Below are 23,133 nucleotides of genomic sequence, written 5' to 3'. Positions count from 1 at the left end.
ACATAACGTCCAACATTTGAAGTCGTCACGATGGCAGTTCATTTAAAGGTCATCAGAATCAAATGATAACTATGGCGTAAAAGTCAACATTTGTCCATTTCTCATTTCCTCTCATTTTCGATTTTTTGCCCCTTTTCCTCTCTCACAACGTTTGCATTGCAAGTCAATTGATTCGTTTTTTTTTTTTATTTGAAAACGAAATAACATGTCGACCATTCAATCGAATTGCCCCCAATAAAAAGCTCATTTCGATCGAAAATCCCGTGTGATGGGATAATCGGCTTCGATTTCCCAAAGTCACTTCCATCATATACAATTCGGTCCTTTTACGACGAACAGAATCATCGTCAAGTTTTAACGTAGTATATCAACAAAATAAAAGCGAAAAACTGGTTTTGCTCAAAACTGATACGATATTCATGCTGTGTACCGTGTTATAAAATGCATTATAACATGCAACGGAGAAAACTATTTTTTGCGCTCTGACACGAATGAATATAAATGCAAATGGTGAATGCACAGCTGGACCAAGCTATAACTTAAATGACTAATTATGATGACTATGGAATAATACACTGCACTTTTATCAGCCGTAAGGATTAATGTAAGGCCTAGGATATTTTCACCATTTTGCAAACTAAAAAAATATTATTGTCATTGAAAGTATTCTATTGTATGCGTCCTTTCAATGCTTAATGGTCAACATTTCACATCAAGCATTTTTACACTGAGCTATAAGCTTTTATTATTATTTGTGTGTTTAAGCTTTTGTTCATGATTTGTTCTAATGTAAAATAAGTAAAAAATATGAAAACACATGGCAGAAAACCCCAAAAACCGTAAAACAACCCAATAATTGTGGATGATCATCAGAAATATGTGCATCCGATGAGATGAAACAAAAAGAAAAATACACTTGACGTGTTTGTGTTTATGTTGTGTCGTTTCAAGCCAAGTTAATTATTCATCAGCATAAATGTACGTGAACAATTTAAATAATGGCTAGTTTTGCCACATTCAGTTCTCAAATTATGACGAATTGGTTTTTGTTTGCCAAACATTGAAACGTGATGAATATTTTTGTCTCCAGCAAATAAATGTTTTGGAATATCAGATAGTTTTCATTGCATCCATTGCTAGAGTAGAGTCTCTATGCTACATACATTTGTTTCAAGAGGTGCTTGCATCAACGGGTACATGAACCCAAGCAAATGCAAACAAATACTGAGTGTATATTAAAATATAAATGTGATGTATTTTTTTTATCTCAATAGAAGCTAGAGTAGCTTGTAGATTGAGAGAAAAAAAAGAACATTGAGCGCATTGTTCTTTTCATTTTTAATGGAGCGGTTTGTTGTATGCGCTACCAAAATGCTTTCTAGTCATTAAATGCTGAAATCGTTACGCATCAGACTGCATGCAGACATTGTCCTATATTTGTTTGTTTGGATAGGATTTACTTTTCGGAGATAATTTTAATGAGTCTCTTTTGTTGTTATTATCATTATTGAAGTACCCACACAATGAAATTGCACTGAATCATTGATTTTTTGTCGGTTCGTTAATTCCACACTAATCCAGGATTAATTTTGTTTTGTTTATATTCATTTGAGCATATCATGATTCGAGATTACACAAAAAATAATTCCAACTGTCTGTATACATGTCGTTGTGGTATAAGTTAAATTTTAATCCAAATAAACAATAGAAAAAAGAAACTTTATATTTGCTTAGTCCAACTTAATTGATTTGCAAATATGTAACATGTGTATGTGTCTGTGTTACAAATATTTTCGCATTTAAATCAAAAAATAAACAAATACAAAACCAAAAAATCACAAATTGAACTAACTTAAAAGTTGCATTTCTGTCTGAAGTATACGACGAAATGGATGCGAAGGGAAGAAAAGTATATAAATATTTTGAACCACCGTAAGTGCTTTCGAAGTTTGATCGAAACTTCGTATTTACTGATAAAATTGAACTTTGTTTACTTCTTCGACTATCGACCACTATAAATCTACAGATCTCAGCACACATGCACATCTCGTTAAATAACCGACACATTACTGTACTGCGTAAATCAAAGGCTCTCTCTCAATTCACTTTTACACCATCAATGCACCAAAACCGTCGTATTACATTTGCTGGGCTCGGTTGCGTGAGCTTGAAAAATTTATATCAAATACAACATGATAATTTGGTAAACATAACTTTCGAAACATTCTACAACAATAATATGAACATCGAAACAATGGAAAATAAACGCTGCAACAGCATCAAATCGCTTCTACTTATTGAAGTTTGAACATGAATTAATATTTTGAACATTTTACACCAGCTGATGCAAGAGAATCATTATTCGTCTAAAGAAAATATGAATTAACTCGTATATTGTTCAAGTGTACAGTTCGCACGGAGAGCGTACTTGGAAATATTTAACAAACTGATTTATTGGTACACATAAAGAAAAACCCCGTTGAGAGTCGGAAGCTTGGTAGCGATATCGTATCTGTAGTCTGTAATCGACCTTAAAATAAATCATATTCGGAAACTGAGCATCGAAGATATCTTGCAATACCACATTCGAGTAGGCAGTATCTTAACGAACCAAAAGTTCTTGGTGACTATCCATTGGATTTTATACCGATGGCGTTGAATTGATTGAAGAGCGACGTCATTATCCGCTAATTCGATTTGAATAATAACAAAGTAACAAAACATCTGCGGTCCAAACGTGATTGAATTAATATTCATGAAAACAATGCATGTTTATGGAATTGCGAATAGTATACATTGTTGACTTCATTCGTTCGAACGAATATAAATTTGAATATTTTTCCATATTATACGATTGTGCACGGGCTACAAATTCACATATAGTAAACACTTGGAATCATAGCTTTTGACCAGGGGTTCGAAAGTTCGGATTAACGTCCCCCTTCCAACGGATTCAGAAATTACTCCTTATCAAATTATCGAAAAGTGAAAACCTTTTTTTTTTGGTAATCAATTTTCCGAGGTGTAATCTATTCTTGTAATTCCCTAAAGGTTTTTGATAAGTGAAAAACTATTTCGACTTGATAGGTTTTGTTGGCCCGTATCATGCACTTTCGGATAACAATAGTTATTTTTTCTATTTTGCAAAAAAAAAGTCATCGTTTATATCGAATGAAGACCCTGCTTTGAATCGAATATATTATCCGAGCGTCAACTGTACAAAATACTTCTGCGAACACATCAATCACGTGCATTGTTAGAATTGTAATTATACTATTATTATTGGTCCCGTATAAATTGTTGGCCTACTCAAATATAGAACCTATCTCAATATTGTTATGTTTGTGCATCGGAAATTATGCGGTCGATAAGAACCGTATTATACTCCATGGTAGTTTGAATGAACAAACTTTATTTGGTTCTATTGTTGATCGCCTTCAGACTCCATATACATTGTTTTGCGTGCGACTATAACTTATAAATCTAACACCGTTCACTTGCTGATTAAGTAAGTTGAACATTTGGTTTCATTTGTTTTTGGTTCAAGATTGAATTCGCACCAATGCAACCAGTCAATGTTTGCGGGGTGCGGGCAATTTATTACATATAATTTTGTTTTGTAATCATAAGAAATGAGATCAATTTATTCGAGGTCGTTTATTTGCGATGGCCAACTGAGACGCTTTATGTGCAGTACATTAACTATACTGAATATCAGTGCAAAAAAGACAGCTTTGAACAAAAGTTGCGTGCAACGAAGAAAAAAAGAAGAACTATTCAAATATTTTGACTCGGATTGATTTGAAGCGGAAGTTTCAATGAGTTCATTTACTCGTGAACATTTTCCGTTTGGAATACGCGTATGACAGAAACGCAAAAGAAAAAAAAACAAACCATTTAACTCGAAAAGTCAGCAAGTTACTTCGAAGTCATTTTTTTCCTCCTTATTTTGAGGTGACAGAAGTACTTCAAACAAGCAATAAACGAATGAAAGCATATTAAAACAGCAGGAATGAACATGATGAAGAGAGGGAGCAACATTTTTTTATCGAATTTCGTATGAAAATAAACAACAACAACAACATTCAAAAAAATATTAATTTGAAGTTGAAGGTGAAAAAGAAAATTCATCGCTCTATTTACCATCAGACTTGAATTTCCATTTATGCGAAAATGAAATGGTTGGCCAAATCAGTTTGTCACTTTTTATATGTTTTTTCCCCTTCTTTGTTTGTAGATGCTGGCCAATAAACGAAATGAACTGAATTTTCTGTCAATCCGTTTAATTGGATTTAGATTGAATTAGATATATCAGAATCTGTTAGACGATCGGATATTTACAATATGCTATGTTCATGCAATACGCGTACACACCAGTTCAAATGCTTCTTTCCGTCACAATATCCCAAATCGGTCATAACTATTTGGAATTCGAAATGAACGAAAGAACACACACACAAAAAAAAAATTACATCGTTTCTCTTCTGGTGACCATAAAAAATGCGGCCTCGTTCGTTTTGAAATCAGTGTGAATACGTTCACACAATGGAACCATATATACCGCTTGTTGTCGATTATCTAGTTGTTGGTTTTTTTTTGTGTCATCCCAAGCGTAATGAAAAAAAAGCACACACCAGAGAAGAAACAAGAGACTGAAATCGAGAAGCAATAAACATGAGCGTGAAGTGAATGCAAACGCTACGACCATAAATAAAACAATGGCAAACATAAAAATTCCATTCAAATACACAGTTGCCATGCAGTTGATTTTCAGCTTCGTTTTTATGTTCAATATAGTATTTTTTTTGCTGTAACATCCATAATAACAAAATTTCATAACAATTGGATTTAACAATTAAACAAGCATGACGCAAATATCCTAACCAGAAAATCAAAAACGTCTGGCAACCATTTTTTGAAACTAATTAAAAGCGATTTGAACGGAATAAATAAAACAACGAATTTGAATGTGATCAAAAGGACCGCAAACATGCGACAGCACTTTACAATTGCTGAAATTGATTGTTTGATGTTAAACCACTTGATTTATTAATTTAATTTTATTAACACCAAATTCTACCGGTAGACATTTGTTAGCATCTATTCCGAAGTAAGCATCAATTTATGTAACCATCCCTGTGCGGCAGAATCATTGAAATTCAAGTGATATGCACTGACATATGTCACTTAAAAATGCAAATACACGCGTTTAACATCAATATTGTTGCGGTGATTCCTTATCACTGTCTTGATGAAAGTGATTGTTTTAATATGTAATTTATACCTGTGCTGAAGGGTAATTTGTTTAAATGCCATTGGCTTATATTAGCATTGAAACAAGCAGGAATGTGATATTTTTCGCCGGGGATTAGTAGAGTGGGCAAAAAGGCCAAAAAGTAAGAAGAAGCTTTTACCATTCTATCTTCTTTTTCAAGACAGATTTTTTCTTTTACGCATTTAAAGAAAAAATCCCGTCTCTGGTGTGTACATAATGGATATTGAGCCTTGAGTTCGGGCCTTTTTTTTATTTGAGAGTTTTTCGCTAGGATTGCAGCTTTAATCTGTATTGATAACACTCACATCGATCATTTGGACAAATGTTTTAAGTTGGCGAGACAAGTACAAATTGTGATAGTGTTGTGTCATCATTTCAATGCCAAACACATTTTCCATTCATGCTTTGCAAAAAGTGTGGATCGATTATATCAATTAACCGGTATATACATTCTAACTATCGTTCATTTAAAAAATAATTCGATTAGTTGTCAAATGAATGATAGTTTTGATAATTTAGATTGTCAGATTGAATATATGCAAATTGCAATTCTAATCGATTGCAATTTCGATGAGTGGAATTGATTACGTTTGCCACAAGAAACCACTTGTTCACACACTCAAAACTTTGATTTTAAGTTTTATGTTCGCGTGTACTTCGTTTTTGTGTACATTGAGTTGGCTGAATCGGGACTGAGATTAACCGTTTGAGACAGGCGATGTCAAGTGGTTCAATGCTTTTGAGCGTCTTACCAAACTTGAAAGACAGCAAAGTGTTAAGTTGATATTAAGCATACAAATTAATGAGAGGACAAACAAAGGCACGCATCATTGGTACCCAGCTCTTTGTCTGCGAAGGAAAAGTTTATCTACTGGAAAACAATACTTTGCCACTTGAAAATGGAAATTAGTTTAGAAAAAAAGGCAACAAATACATACCATGCCTATTATCAAATTGAATGAAGAGAAACAAAAAACACGAATACATTGTCTGATCGCAGATGACAATAGCGCATTGCGACACACTTATTACAAACTGGCAAATGCATAAACCTTCTCGATTATTACATAAATAAATACCAAGAAGCTTTGCCAAACCCGGCTTGTTTGTTTTTCAATTTGTTCTTCGAACTCTCTTCTTCATTCTCATTTTCCCCAATTCCGTATTTTTCCGAGTGATTTGCTCTCGCTAATCCGTGTTGGTTGCTTAACGAAAAACTACCACATAACTTGTTTTGTTTTGTTGGTTTTCATTTTCTTTTTTCATTTGTCTGACGCGCATTTTGAAGCAGTGGCGGTGAATTGGATACGCGCCAACAACCAAAATGATTATCTGATTGAATTAAATTGAGAACAAAACATCTAATGAATTTCATTTAGAGAAGAAAAAAAGAATGAAGAGAAATATGAACTTAATAATCCAACGAAAATAACGAAAATGAAATTCACTGACATTTTAAGCATATTGAATCTAAGAGTCTCTGCGGTCATAAATGGCATTATGGCAAAGATAGAAAAGCAGTACGACCAAATGTAAACTTACATATGTGTGTTCCATTTTTTTTTTTCAATTTTTGTTTTTGTCGACATTTAGAGAGACACAATGAATTTTGATGCAGTTGTCAAGTTCAACACGGGTATTTGTGAATCTGTCTATCAAAGCATTATTTGATTTTCACATTGTTTGTCAGATTCTCAAATTTTACTCTTCCTTAGTCGCTTAACACTTGGTTTTCCTTTTCATACGCTCAGATGGCGAATCGGAGGCTTTGAAAGCAAACATTATCATTATAGTATTGGATGTTTGTGTGTATGTTCAATGTGCTAGCTGTTTTTTTTTTTTTGAATTTATCATCAGTTAAACACATACGTCAATCTTTGATGTGATGAAGAAAAATTGGCAAAGAATGCTCGGTATTTTGACAGTGACATGAAATGAAAGGGCACTTACTACACATACATTGAGTCTTATCAAAAGCTCTATAAATATAGGCTTGTAGTGAGCAGCTTAAAAATTATCTCTTTCCCATTCCCTTTCTCTTGATGTTTCGAGATCCAGGTTTGAATGATGTTGCAAAATGTTATAGAGCAGCTTGACTCCGTCCGTTTGTGATAATCGTTATTGAAAAAAAATAGAGAAAAACGATAAAAATGACACTTTCAAAAACAAAATTTTCTCCACGATTTCGATGAATGAATACTTTCTGTCGGATATATTTTTTGCACGCTTTTTTCACTCATCACTTCCAAATACAAAGAGTTTATGTCGAAATTATTCTCGCGAAATATTTGGAATGCGTTATCAGCATGATTCAAAGTGTTGGTAAATTTATAACACGTGATGGCGTGCCGTTTTGGGTGTCTGTCATCGTCAAACTTGGTAGAAGAAAATCGTGACACATTTTTGCCGACATCCAGTACGCAAAAAAAAATCCAACGACAAAATTGTTATCCAGTTGCTGACAAATAAACAAAATCGCGAAGAGCGAAGAAGATGAAAAAAGTTCACTTCTTTTGCATCGATCCAGTGTAAAAGGACCGAAACAAGCCAAATTGTTGATTGAAAACGACGAGCCACATCGAACTAGAGCAACGACATCCAAAACAACCAGTATGAAAAGCGTTCAACTTTTTCTTGGCATATTTTTCTTTCAACAATTTCAAGAGCTTATGGAAAGCGCGAATAAAAAATTTGATTTCGTTTACCACTCACGTTGAATCAATTGAAAATCATGCTATGCCGGAGAACCGTTCTGATGTCTATTACATTTATTTAATCTACAGACACAAACATTTTCAATTCAAAATTTCGCATGCTCTTAAATCTTCGTCGGTTTTTTCGCCTTCGATGTGAATTTCGATCATTTTTTTTTTCTTGGAGAAGACATTGTTAAATGTAATTGAGGAAAATTGCTTTTTATTGTATTGTATTTGCAGCTTTAAACTTGCTTATTTTCAAAAGATAAACTGCTAAAACAGTCATGAGTTCCTTTTTATTGTCATCTCTCTCAATTCGACGCGTTTGTTTTTTGTTCGAAATACATTACATCAATTATTTTTATCATTAAAAAAAGGTTTAATATTATTATGTCCTTATCCTTCCGACTTTCTAATTCGCTGCCACCAATGCAAAATAATATTCAATGTTGATAACGCATCATATATTTCAAATGATACTAATTGACTTTGAATGTGTTCTACATTGGTTTAATTGAAAATTTAACGACAGCGTTAATAATAACGCGTTTTGTTATGCACGGAAAATAATAAAAAATAACATAGTTATATATCTTGCTGTGATGAATACATCTGCATATTTTCGAATGGATGAAGAGACGATGAGTACCTAATGACAGCTACATGTATGTTAAATCATTATCAACTACTTCGCAATCAGTGTACAAGCGGAATGAAGTTTATTTTTCTTTCTTTATTGGAATTTGAGAACTTTTACTTGATTACATACGACAACGTTGTCATATTCAAGTGGATTAAGCTATCACTAACAGTTGTCTGTATTCTAAGTTATGGGTTCGTTTACAGTGATGATATGTGTGTACTCTCGACATATGTGGCTCGATTTAGCAAACTTTTGCTTTATAAATAGCGTGTCGATAAATCCGATTAATAGTTTCCGTTCTCCGTCTGCCTGATGAAATTATCATTTGTGATCGTAAATTGTTGGCACGAAAATGAAATAAAGCTACAGCGGTGAATTTAAAAGTCATTTCAGTCACTTTGCGGTCACAAACTTTACCGATTTATTTTCGAATCATGTGCGATCGTTTTTTTCTCTCTCTAACGATATGGTTGTTAAATGTTAATCACGATAAATCATTTGAAATGTGTCCAGTTTTTGCACTTCCACCCAATGCTATTTGCTGTAAAGAAAAACATTGGCAATAGTTTCGGGAATGCGACACTCCATTCACATCAAATTATCGCAAAGTATTTCCACAGACGATAAATTTTTTGAGCCAACATAACAAAAAAAAAGAAAACGGAAATCGACGTAAAATTTGCTGAAATGGTTCTTCAGCTCTTCTTTCCTCTCTCTTTCCCTTTTTTCTTTTAAAGGGTGTATCATAAATAACTTTAGTTTTGTTACTCAAGGGGTCAGGAGCAAAAAATGAAACATTGTTTTTCAAGCTTTGAGATTTATTAGGTACTATTCCGAATGAAATGTAGAACAATAGATCAATGAATTTGAGCATTTTGGATACATAAACCAATATACTAGAATTACGGCCTGCATATTATTGCACAGAACGAAAAAAAGTCGTATTTTTAATTCAATTTTGGTATATTTAATATAAAATCAACCAACAACGAATTAAATTTACCTTTTTTGGCATCTCTGAGGCATATTTTTCAAAAGTGACTATTTGTTGAATAACTTTTATCAACTGCTTCATTACATTTACGAACTTTACAAAAATATGCCTCAAAGATGTCAAAAATGGTAAATTTAATTCGTTGTTGGTTGATTTTATGTTAAATCTACCAAAATTGAATTAAAAATACCACATTTTTTCTCTCTGTGTGCTGGAAAAATTGCTTCGTTTTTCGGAAAATTGTCAGGTGCTGAATTTCATCTACCAGTAGCGGCAATTAATCAATTTAGTCTGTGAAGAAAATGGATCATAACCTTTTTTTGGGTTATTTATAAAAACATGTATTGGAGTAAAATGTTTTTGTTGAACGGCGTGAAATCCAATAACATTAATTTACACAAAACATTTTGCTTTAACTTGATGAAGATGAGGCGCATAGATGTCTCGAAATGCATTCAAGTAAGAGAATTTAATTTCTTTATTGATTTTTTGACTCATTGTGAAATCAAGTTAAAGCAAAACGTTTTGTGTAAATTAATGTATTGGAGAGTCCCAAGTTAATGAAATTCCCTGTATTGCTAGAAAGAACCGACAACAAATATGTTTCACCCCATGATATACTCATAAAATGTAATTGGCATTGAAAAACCTTTGGGCATTAAATTGACTTTGTTTCGTAAACAAGATTTACAATTGCAACTTCATTTTTATCGCTATTGGATATCGTGAATACAGTCAATAGGAAATGTGTAGTTTTTCATTTAAAATAAATCAAAATCAGTTGAACGCTTCCGCAAAAGCTTAAGGTGCATTTTCCTAAACAACGATTGTAATCGTTGACGATTTCAATCGTTGATCTAGATCGGGAAGGATTGTAATCAATGTTAATTTCTATATACAATCGTGAGCGATTGACTGTTTTGTGTTTTTTACCTGGTCAAAACATGTCAAGCATATCGATAAATTTCAGATTTTCTTTCTTAGTTCCGTGTCGAAATGCTCATGATATGATTGTTTTAGCACCTAATTGGCATATTCTTTTCCATTCCACTTTGCTGGCATACACGTTTATGTGTTAAAACACATGAATCAAATCAAAACATTTACATTTAATGCTAACCCATTGTGAATTGATGATGTATAGGTGCATGTGTGAGACAGTTTATGCAAATTTCAAATATTCGTTTTCTAATACTGAACAATTGCAAAAAGGGGTGAAAAACAAATTTGACCTTGCCGAAAACATGACAGTGCAAACCACATTTTGCTAGCCATCATTGTAATTTTCTATGTAAATTCACAATTTAAATAAATCGTAAATGCGCTGACAGTTAATACTCCCAGTTCCTTTTTTTATTGCTCTCTATCACCACCGTTAAGTTTGGCTCATACTTCTAATTTTGTCTACGGCATACGAATACAAAGCTTTTAAAATGATTGAATTTGTCCTAGCGAAAATTACAAAAAAAAACATTTAAACTCGTTGAAAAATCGCCGTAACGCAAGCGAACTATGACGGTTCTGCTGAAATTTTACCACAAGCAATTTACATGACAAAAAAGCTTGATTTTTTTTCACTGTTGAATATGTACTTACAATATGAACTTTTAATGAACTCTGCGTTTTACGAAAAAAAAGTGGCTGAGTATCATTCCGTATCAAGACTGGAGGGCATTTTTCAAACCGTAAAAATGGCCCGTGCACATGTGAAATGTTAATGAATTTTTTTCCGGTTTTATTTTTCAAAGCTATTTTTGTATTTTTCGAGTACCTTTTTATGATACTTTGGCTTGAGAAAAAAAACGAAAACCGTTGCGGTTATAATTTCACGTGCACATCAATCGTCCTGGCATTTGGATATGGCGTGTGGGCGTTCACCAGCCATATCCAACAAAGCTGAATTTATTATTATTATTATTGTTGTGTTGATAAGTAACTTAGATGCTTTTGACACAGTGAAAACCTGTTCCGTTTTTCAACCTATAACTACCATAATTCTTATAGAAATGAATGTGACGTGAGATAAAACAAAACACTCTTATACATTTACATACGTCACTCTACTTTGTTGTTTCCCATGTTCTGTGTGGGAACTTTTTAACTATCATCCCACCGATAAAGCCCACCGTACTGGACAATTCAATTAATGCAAAGAAAAATTGATATCGATTGCTTCCTTTCCGCTTCGAAGTTTTTTTTTCTATTTCGCCAATTGACTTGGGATTTTATTGTGTTAGCATCAATCGTGCTATAACATATTATCGTTGATAAAAACCAAATAAGTGGTGACACTTTGACGTGCATGAAAAACAAAAGTGGAAGAATTAACGACATGAACTGTGGGAACATCGACGAGAAAAGACTTTGTTGATGTACTTGTCGAAAGCTTTTAAACAGAAAAACCATTTGGCGAACAAAAAAAAAATGCTAAAAGTAAATAAATTGGCGGTAAATTTGTAAATGTGCGAGAAATATGGTGTGTATCGTGTGCAATCAATTGACTGAAGAAGATTTGAAAATCACTGTGAAAAACACTGTCCAACGTGTTTTATTTCTGTGGCAATAAACATTGGTTTCGTCACATTTCTTTCCAAGTTGTTTTAACAAAAAACAAGAGAAAGCTCACTTCGCTCGCTAAGCTGGTTGACCGTTTATATTTTCAAAATATCATTTTGTTACCATTTTTTAAACTATTTTCTTAGCCCTACATGACATGTACAGCTATTGGATTTGTTGCATTCTTCAGTCATGATGACCTTCGATTTTTTTGGACTATTTATGTATACTTTTTGATTTTTATTGTCAATCGCAGTGAAGTTTTTTTCGCTACAAGTATGAAATCAAACAAATCCAACATTTTTTTGTCATTAGATCTTCAAATTTTAGCAATTTACCCCTTTTTCAGTAAAAAAAATACAATGATGGACTTGTCCAATCATTTCATATAGCGTTAAAAAATTATAATTATCCCGATTCTATATTATGTTTTCTCTTTTCTCTTCCAGGCAAGTTTCTACCAGAGGTCAAAAGATGCACAGAGAAAATGAAATCCGAATAAATGTAAAAAACCGTGTAATGTATAGAAAGCATCAAGTTCGATTCATTTGAAGAAAAAAAAACAGTATTGTTTTCAAAGAGCTATACTTCATTTTGGCCACACCAAAAGGGACGGAAATTAATCCGTAGTGTATTTGTGTGTATACTAAAACGGATCCATATTAGCGGTAAGTGGAAAACCACAATAGCCAAATGATGGTGCATTCATCCACAAGCGAATGGTCTGAGCTGCGGTCGGTCATCACACAATCACTGATCGAATTGAGCGATTCGATTAATACAGTAACCGATTCATGGTCAACCGAATTCAACAATGATACAAATGCAACAGCGGCCACCACGCCAATCAATACCGAAGAAGTGTCGTACAAAGGCTATCAATATCGACCCGAAACATATATCGTACCCATTATATTTGGCATCATTTTTTTGGCCGGTCTTATGGGCAACGGAATGCTAATAGCCGTTATTATTAAACATCGGGCCATGCGAAATGTACCCAACACGTAAGTTTAATTCATACAGTTTCCATACCGAAAATATACACATTTTTTATAGAATAACACCGAGAAACACAAAGTTGTTATTTTTACGAAATTTGCTTAATGAACGAGCTAATGAACGAGAGACTGCGAAAGAGAGAAACTTCCGTAAATTGGTCATAGTAAATCACTACATAAAATTGGAAATGTTCGAAACATTTATTCTTCTTATGGTTTGACTTTCTTTCATTTCCTTATTTTCGATCCAATCTCGTGTGCTGTGGTACTTTTTCCTCAAAGGCAATTTTTTGATATTATTGCAAATGTAATTTGCGCAACAACGTTGTCAAGCTCCGAACGAACATTTCGAAGGTTTTCGAGAAAACTAAACGAATCTCCTTATTGAACAAACAAAAACCATATAAAATTGACCATTTGTGGTAACAAAAAGCATATCCATTACAAGACAAAATGTTGAACTAAATAGGAGGACATAAATTATGATTCAATCCAAGTCTCAATAAAAAGACGGTCACCATTTCATACTTGCAAATTTACCATGATCAATGAGCATATTTTTATTTGGATTTTTTTTTTGTTTTTGGCGAAATATTCGAATACGATTCAGAGTTAAAAGTGTTAGAAAGCTTACAATTGTATCAGACAATTCGGATTGTATCAAACTAAAATCACCACCATGTCTGGATCTAACTTGATCAATTTCTCGCTGATAATCACATACATGCGCTCTCATTCCTTCAAACAAAACGTGTGAGCACCAGCTTTAACTACAAGGCAAATTGCAATGACAACAGTAAATAAAATGAAAGCCATTTTCTCTTATTCGTTCTCTTCAGCAATTTTTCGCCAATGGCACCACCACCACCACCAACATCGAATCGTATGCTTGTAATTCAAAATAAAATAAGCTCAATATGCCATTCGGATGATAAACGCATTATCATCAATAGGAATAGAAGCTTCTGCTATCAGTAGCAGCGAAAATTCATATAAAAAAAATCTGCAGCCATATAGACGAATAAGATAATTCAACACACACACACACACTACACAATTTGACATAAAGTACATTTAATCAAATATCTATAAAATCTCGGAGGTTTTGTCGACTTTTCTGGGTCTGTGTTGTCAAAGAATATTCTTATAATCAATGAATTGAGGGGAAAGGGGTCTGTTGAATTATCGAATAGCTTACCAACGGCTGAAAGGCTGACTATCTCTCACTCTTTCTCTCTTTCGATTGGCATACGTGCAAATGGTTTCAACGAAGACATTTAATAGAATGAGAAAAGCCTCGACGTCGGCTTTTTCTTCGTCTTTCGTCAATATTGTAAACATTTCCAGTTTGATATTTTGTTGGCTGGATGCCAACAATTTTCGCATAATATTCACAATTTAATCATTTTAATTCAATAAATCATATTAGATATTTTCACATCTCCACCTCTTGTCACGACACACCATTCAAAACATGCTTTCACTATATACGCCTTTTCTATGCTTTTAATTTGAATTTAACCAAAAAAAATCGTTCATTTTTTAAATGATAGTACAAACCATAGAAAGACTTTGAATCGATGCATTCACTTCGCATCACGTTTTGAATGTAATGAAATCGCATGATATTATCGATCGATGTTTAATTAGCGCATTTTAAATAGTAAAATCACATTTTCTATTATATTAGATGCTAAATGAAACTGGTTTCGCAAATGAAATGAAGTCACATTACATTAACATTATTCAATGTATAGCGACGAGAAATAGAGATATTTTGTTTTGGCTCCATTTTCTATTTATGTCGTGGTATAGTATCGCATTTCCTCCCTTTCGCTCTCTCTCTATCTCTCCCTTCCATTCTCTCTTCCCATTTCCAACCACTGCAACCACCGCATTCAACCAAGAACAACAATAAATACCTACCGGAGATAGATACACATTTTGTTGATATTAAATGTCGTTAGTAGTTATTATAGTTATGGTTGAAATATGCTCTAAGCTGCGATTTTTTTTCTCTCTCTTTTTTTACTTTTTCACTTTTGATGTTTTAGGCATATTTTGTCGCTGTCGATAGCAGACCTAATATTAATATTGACGGCTGTACCATTTGTATCCGTTGTGTATACGGTAGAATCGTGGCCTTGGGGCGATCGAATGTGCATACTATCCGAATTTATGAAAGATTTTTCGACAGGTGTTTCAGTATTTACCTTGGTCGCAATGTCGCTTGATCGATTTGTCGCCATCGTAAATCCGTTGCGAAGATTTCGTGGCACTGGTAAGTTGACATTGGTGTAAACGTTTTTGTTGTTCTTGTTGTTATTATAGTTGATGGTGGTCATGTGTTGACCATCTGCTGAAGTATGTGATTAAAATTACATTTTAACCCATTTTGTGGGCCCAAAAACATCTGTATTACCTTTAACATTTTCAATTGTGGCATTGAAGATGAAAAAAAACGGTTGAGAATGTTTTCCATATTGTGCGTGTTTGGGGAGCGGGTGTGTGATAAATGTTGTATTCTATCATATTGAAGGATAAAATCCCTAAAATCACATAACAATGCATGTGAAAAGATAATCATTTAATACGTATATAAATCAAGTAGTAATTTATTCGTTCTAACTAGTTGTCACGATACGCCTTCGAATCGACCGCAATATTCTATGCAAATAGCAAACATACACACACTGTAGTGGTACACAATCGAAAGACGATGAGAAATATATAGAAATGTAGCAAATGCTATTTGTTATATATACACCGCAAAATACTTGAGACTGTATCCAATAAACGTAGCATGCGAATTAATAAATCAAAAGCTCCTGGCTGCGCTTAATACATGAAATGGTTTTAAATGTTGGCTAGTACTTTTCGATAAATAACAAATCATATGATAGACAATACACATAGAATTTTAAAAATGAAAGGCAATAAAGAATAGACGCCACAATAAATCATTATTAATTAGTTGTCGATGAAATGGTTATAAGCTTCAAATGAATTTTGGTCAAAATCCACAATTCATTACGAAATATGCGGACAAATGTGTTTGAACAGTGTCATCCAATTCGATTTAAATTTATTTGGCTTATTATTGGTTGAATGGCTCATCTCTCTCTCTCTCTCTCTCTCTCTCTCTCTCTCTCTCTCTCTCTCTCTCTATTTGTGAATATTTTGAAAATGATGTGCACAGGTGTTTCTGGTAAACGTACAACGCTTGCAACCTTTATAATTGCCGCATTTATCTGGATGTTGGCAATTATATGTGCAATTCCAGCATTGATTGGATCCAATGTGAAGGTATGTATTTGTTTGATCAATTTTAATTTCAATAAATGTGGCAATGAAACCACATTCAAAACAATTTTATTCTCTCTTTCCTCATGCATAAATATCTTTCATTTGTTGAATATGAACGTACCGAACAAATGTCATATGCAGACACATTGAACACTTTTGTTTTTCGTGCATGAAGATAGACAGAATAGAAAACATTTTGTGAAAATTGATACAAAAAGCCCCATATTTGTATTCGCACTTGTATTTTACGGATGTATATTTTCTAATTATTATTATTATTTTCATTCTCTGTGTCGTCCATAGTATGCGTATGTCAACAAACATACATCGTTCAAGTACTGTTATCCATTTCCAGAAGAATGGGGACCCGACTATCCGAAGGCCGTTGTCTTGGCCAAATTTTTGGTTTATTATGCAATTCCATTAGTAATTATTGGACTATTTTATATTATGATCGCTGTACATTTAGCCTACGGTGCTGGTGTTCCTGGTGAAATGCAAGGCGCTGTGCGACAGGTATCTATCTACAATTTCTACATTTAATATACATTCTATGAACATTTGTAATTTCCGTAAAGATAAAAGCATACACACACCACACATACCATTGCAAACAACTTTCCATAAAATTTTGGCTTTGCTTGCATCGATTATCTCGAGGTCAAAAGGTTTTTTTTCTCTCGTTTGGCTTGATTCAAATAAAAAACCATGTTTATATTTTACTCCGTAATAAAAATGGCCAAACCTTAATTATCCATTTATATTATAAGTAGTATGTACGCTCCAATCAAATATTAACCTTAATCGTTTACATTTCTCCGTTTCGTAGGTAAAAGCCCGACGCAAAGTGGCCATCACAGTTATAACATTCGTCGTAATATTCTGCATTTGCTTCTTTCCACAACACGCTTTTATGCTTTGGTTTTATTTCAAGTGAGTAAAAATGAAAATTGTCATTTGAAATGAGTGAGGCACAATCACACAATCAACACACAAAGTTTAAAGTTTACATGTTTTTTTTCTTGTCAAATGCAAGGACAAAAGGAAAATGCAAACGAAATTCGGTTAGAATTGCACGCTCTACTGTGGAAAAAGAAATTGAATTCAAAGGGAGAGAAAAAAAAATGAATACAAACCAAACCGCACAAAAGTTTGGCAATTGAATTTTTATAACTTGTAAATAGAATAGAGAGTATACGGTTTCGAAGGAATCGTTTGCAATTCATCGTCTTTGGCATCGGTATGTGGTACGATGGAAGTGGTTGTAACAAAGTTTATTTTACACGTTCGAATGTGTTGCATGAATGCAGTGCGAATTCGTTTTATTTTACACACAAATACCGATATCATTGTAATATATGAAGCTTACATGATGCTCTCACATTCGTCGTATGGATTCTGTTTATTTTTCTCTCGATGTCGCTACAATGGCATTGGTTCTATTGTTGCTTATATCTAGACAAAGCATGTATTGAACAGCCGATAATTGGAAAATATGATTGTGGGGCAGCAAGAGCTTTTCGTCGCCATCCATGCGAGCGAAAGTAACACATAAACGTTGAAAAGAATGAACGCGAATAAGTCGGATTTTTCTTTGGGGAACAATTGTGCCCGACATGAAAATACAACGCCTCTTGTTGAAATGAGGCATTTCAATAATACATTAGCTGCATCCGCGACGATTCTATTGCTGTATCTGACTTTTCAACTTTATATTCAATATAGATACTTTCTTTTTCACTTCTTCTAACTAGTTTACCTTGCATGTTTTCCCTTTGCAAGGCTCTTTGTCATCAAAATGCATTTGAAATATAATATATTTTTTCCCCCATTTTATTTCTTTTCTCCCGTTTTGTCAATGACGTCTGCGTTTGATGCCATTTCGCGTGCAACACACATAAAAAAACAAATCCTGATGTGTTGGGCCTTTTGAATGTATGTGACCGATGTTTGCAGTAAAAATTCACACGCAGAATACAACACCTTTTGGCATGTTTTACGTATCATCGGATTTTGTTTATCGTTCGGAAATAGTTGCGCCAATCCAATTGCATTGTATTTTGTGAGTGCTGCATTTCGAAAACATTTTAACAGGTAAGAAAAATACATTGAAATGCCATTCAATACTGTCATTGTATGTGTGTTATTGTTGCACTATTCATTGAATGTCGCGCCATCGCTTATTCCATTTATTTTTTCTTCGTTCAACACTCAAAATGTTTATTTTATTCACATTCGAAGCCTTTACACGTAATATGCAGCGCCTTCTCACGGTAATTTCTGCCATTTTTCGACATTATTGTCATTAAACTGTTTAATAAACATAACATTGCATACATGCCGGAATCATCATGTACATCGAACGTTTTTAAACAGTACCCTTAATCTCTCAGTGAGAAACGTATGGTAATGTAATGCATATAAACGAAACTGTTTGAAAATTCTCCGGAAGAAAACGTTTTTGTTATTAAAAATTAAACGAAACATTTAAGCTTCGATTCGTTTGATTTCGAATTCAATTGGAATTTGATTCGATTGACGTCTGGAGACGTAATCTAAAGAAAATGTTATTTTGTCGGGCTTCAAAAATCTATAATGGTTCACATTCAAATCGATTGAATGTGTTTTGTTTTGGTGGCGTAAATCCACCGAGGGAAATTGCAGGAATAATGCAATCACACAAATGATATTGCACATTAAATGGAATTAAATTGAATTCGAATATTAAATTTCAAATGAGTGTAAATTGGAATAGAGTCCATTTATCACAATTCCAGCATGAAATAAACCTTGAGATTTCTACACATATAAAGGCATTTACATCACGTTTCACACGCTCAATTAAATTGAGCTTCAAGAAACATTTTCAATTACTCTTTTCATTTATTATTATTGTTTTCATTGTGTAAATACTGTAAATATTCTAAAAACGAATAAAAGAGAGAAAAATGAAGACTTTATATTTTTTATCGCCCACATCATTGACTTTTTTCTTTTCATTCATCATGAGATAGGTTGTTGTTGCGCGAAACAAGCAAATTTCATTAATAATTTAACTGAAATGTTGCCCATTTTCGTGCGCATTTGTCTCATACAAATTTAAATGTATATTCACTGCTCAAATTCCATGTACATAGATTTGTTTAAGCAATGGCATTTTTATGGAAAATTGTGTGATGTTGATTGTTTTTTTCTATTTTTCTCTCTCTCTCTTTTGCAATTGGTCGCACTCAATTTTCTTTTCTGTGTATTGGATTCTTTGAATGCGATTACACCATTAAAACATCAGGACGTTTAGGTTTTTACTCTGTAAAGGTCCACGTAAGCCAGTAAGGAATCATATGTCATTGACGAGCACAATATCGCGTCGTTATCCATCGAAACGCTACTGTCAACAGACGATGTTAGGCAGGTAAATGGACTTATATATGGCGAAACAAAAAAAATACAAATTAAAACATTTTGCGCTTGTCAAAGAATACATTTCGAAAGAGTAGCCCGATTTGCATTTTCGCCACATATCATTCTCTCTCACAATTGTTTTCCCATTTTTATTCCTGTATCTGTGCAAATCATCAAGTTCGAGGCAACTACAAGAGACAACCATCACAATATTTCCAAATGGAAATAATAACTATGGCATCGATATGGATAAACCAATTCCAGAATAAACGTCCCCAAACAATACCATCGACCAATTCAATGCATCGTTTAACATTGGCTATATCGAGACCAATATAGACTGTAAATGGAAACATCCTATGGAATAATGCTATCAGAGAACAAAACAAAGAACCGATGACGAGCTAATCATTTTGTCTTTGTAAAAGATTTTTCAAAGTCGACTTTGATTTAAAAAATCGAAAAATTCGAAAAATTCGAAATTTGTTCAGCTCGTTATCAACGTTTTTCGTTTTCCATAAGTTATGACATTTCCGGATATGTGATCATGGATTTTTGGAATAAGTGAAGCCTTCGGATCGGCTTAACGTAGATATTTAAGTATATTTTTTCCCCAACTTAATAATTGGAGCTCAATTACAGTGATATGTCATATAGAATAGTTTCGAAGTGAACATTTAAAAATTTAACTATTAATAAGGAATTGATAATTAATTCACTAAACTTTTATAGATTATACATTGAGCCATCGGATTCGTGTACAGTGTCAAACAAATGAAAATGAACCGAAATCTGTGAAAATTTACTGTATCTCGTCAATGTACAATCACAATTATGTTTCATTACAATAACATTTCGTAATAGAGTTTGTGAACACGATTTTAAAGTGAGATATACAGTGAAATCTCTATTTAACGGAAAGTCCACTTAGCGGAAAGTCGCCGAATAGCGGATTTTGGATTTGACCCATATTCATATTTTCGACATAAAACGACTTTTACCAAGGACATCCTCAGATAGCAGAAAATTTTTTGGGTCCAGCGAGATTCCGTTAAATTGGGATTTTACTGTTGTTTTTGCAATTTTGTGTCATTTATAATAGTCTGGTAGTTTTTTTAAAACAAATCTAAAAAATCACGTCAGAAAATCAGAAATTAAGTGCACAAACTTTGTGTAAGCGATCATATCAATTATATATTGCACATCTTGATAAACATCCTTTCATTTTTGCAAGAAAATTCATGATTAACTATAAAAAATATTATAATTCCACAATGACCAATGAATATGTAAGAACGAAGTGAAAGGTTTCTTCCTGATTTGATGACAAGTACTTTATTTTTCATTTTTCCAAAAAGCAATGGAAAGCTAGATGGAAAGTGATTTATGTGCATCAATGTTGATATTTTATAAAATTATAGACTAGTTCTAATACTGAAGCAAACGGAAATGGTTTGCAGAGCTGTTGTAGTCACCGTGGAGGTGCGGGTACTTTGCTTGTAAGTGTCGCTCTTTCTAGTACACAGGTATGGTACTTGAAAAATGCCCGTGTTTTCTCTATGTGCCTTTGAAATGGCACGGACGCAGAAGTCTGCACCTACGCAAAGTATATGTATAAAGAATGAAAGAGATGTGAGAGTGTAGCTATGTATGTGTATGTGTGTGACATTAGTTGTACGTCTGAATACAAGTGAACAGTATCATCATTGAATACGCAAAGGTGCAGACTACTGCGATTGTGCCATTTGAAAGGCACAACGAGAGAACACGGGTGAAATGGGTTAGTGCCCGCACTACATCGATGCCAATTACAGCTTTGATTGTTTACATAAGCCATAATTAATTTCGTTTCGGCGTTTGATATGCGATATTAGCTTAAATCAAATCGATTCATTTGGATCGAATGAAAATGTTGTTTAACGTAAATAAATTTGCGTACGATAAATCAATACGGAGTATGATTGAGTTCGATGATGCGGTTTTGTATGTTTCAAATTTCTATCTGTATCGGCTGTTGAACACCAACTTCTGTTGATCACAAAGTATTAAGACGAATTTATAGAAGTATACGAGATACGAATTGAGATTTCGGAAATGAGCATTCGATTGGCTTCAATATTGTTTTTCTTTTTTTCTTTTGTACCTCGCACTCGTGACGTATATACGAGTTTAATTTGAAGTTCGATGAAAAACGGAAACAAGCGCATACCGCCATCCGGTTTTACTATGTGTATGTTTGAGGAGATGACCAAGGACGTAAAAGCTTCGACGGACCTCCAATCTTTTCCATTCACATCATAAAAAACACATCTTCGTAAGGTGATTTCTTTTTTAAATAATCATTTTGCCGTTTTTTTGCATATTTCTTCAACACAACTCTTCCAAGTACGCATAATAATAAAAACAAGTATTAACAACAATAATAAAAATCAATGGAATCATCCATTAAAACGTTGTAAATGTGTTTTTCACCAATAACATTTTCGTTCAATTAAGTTAATTTTCTACTTCACAAAACCGCTTTTTCGTGATATTTCCATATCTCTCTAAGCTGGCTAATCTCAAAATACGCTTCCAAACTTTGTAATTTTCTCACTCCATTCATTTCAGAAAGTTCAATGATGTGAAAAATTCGAGAAATATATAAAAGCTCATTATTTTTCAAGTTCATATAATTTCTATCATTTTATTAATTAGCTTATACGCCAGCTTATATGAGTGCATCAGCCATAGTACATTCGATAAATATTGCTCAATTTCACCGATATGTTGATCAAAACTCGTAGAAAGTAAGGCTAACTAGGGCCGGTATTCTAGAACAATCCACAAAAATCGTTCGGAATCATTTGTTTATATAAACAACTCAGCTCAGTGAAAACAATAAAAATTATTGTTATAATTATATTAACACTCACATTACTACAATCACTATAACAACCACTTCTATTGTTTTCAGTCCGATTCAGCGCCTGACTGTAGCTAATATTTTGAGTGTGTAACAATTTTTTTTATATTTTCAATGTTTGGCGACAAATGTAGAGCTCTATTAAAGTTATATTTTGGTACTTTTGGTGTACATATTTGACGCCAAACGTTGAAAAGACAAAAAAATATAAGTTTCAAATGAATAGTCCGCTCAATATATTGTCGGAATAATTCCACTGTTGAAAGAGGTGTCGGAATAATTCCGAACAAAATAAGTGGAATATTGTTTATTTTTTTTTGTCTTATGAATAACGACTATTATTCTCGTTATGTGC

The 23,133-nt window shown here is 33.4% G+C and overlaps 1 protein-coding gene across 2 annotated transcripts in view; it reads left to right on the top strand.

The window, feature by feature from the left end:
- LOC116352282 (neuropeptide CCHamide-1 receptor-like) overlaps positions 1-20,278 on the top strand; it is a 38,640-nt gene extending 18,362 nt beyond the window's left edge. For both annotated transcript variants that reach the window (XM_031784764.1, XM_031784765.1), the window contains exons 2-9: positions 12,614-13,171; positions 15,220-15,446; positions 16,365-16,471; positions 16,775-16,987; positions 17,301-17,404; positions 18,428-18,565; positions 19,761-19,883; positions 20,052-20,278. In XM_031784764.1, the coding sequence (XP_031640624.1) occupies positions 12,858-13,171; positions 15,220-15,446; positions 16,365-16,471; positions 16,775-16,987; positions 17,301-17,404; positions 18,428-18,565; positions 19,761-19,883; positions 20,052-20,142 (1,317 nt within the window). In that variant the 5' untranslated portion in view covers positions 12,614-12,857 and the 3' untranslated portion in view covers positions 20,143-20,278. The remainder of the gene's footprint in view (positions 1-12,613; positions 13,172-15,219; positions 15,447-16,364; positions 16,472-16,774; positions 16,988-17,300; positions 17,405-18,427; positions 18,566-19,760; positions 19,884-20,051) is intronic.
- The last annotated feature ends 2,855 nt before the right edge of the window (positions 20,279-23,133 follow it).

The sequence above is a fragment of the Contarinia nasturtii genome, unplaced genomic scaffold (assembly GCF_009176525.2).
Source record: "Contarinia nasturtii isolate CC-2019 unplaced genomic scaffold, AAFC_CNas_1.1 Cnas_scaffold_187, whole genome shotgun sequence".
In the NCBI taxonomy this organism is placed as follows: domain Eukaryota; kingdom Metazoa; phylum Arthropoda; class Insecta; order Diptera; family Cecidomyiidae; genus Contarinia; species Contarinia nasturtii.
Note: the sequence above shows the minus strand (reverse complement) of the source record. Positions and strands in the feature narration are given on the sequence as shown.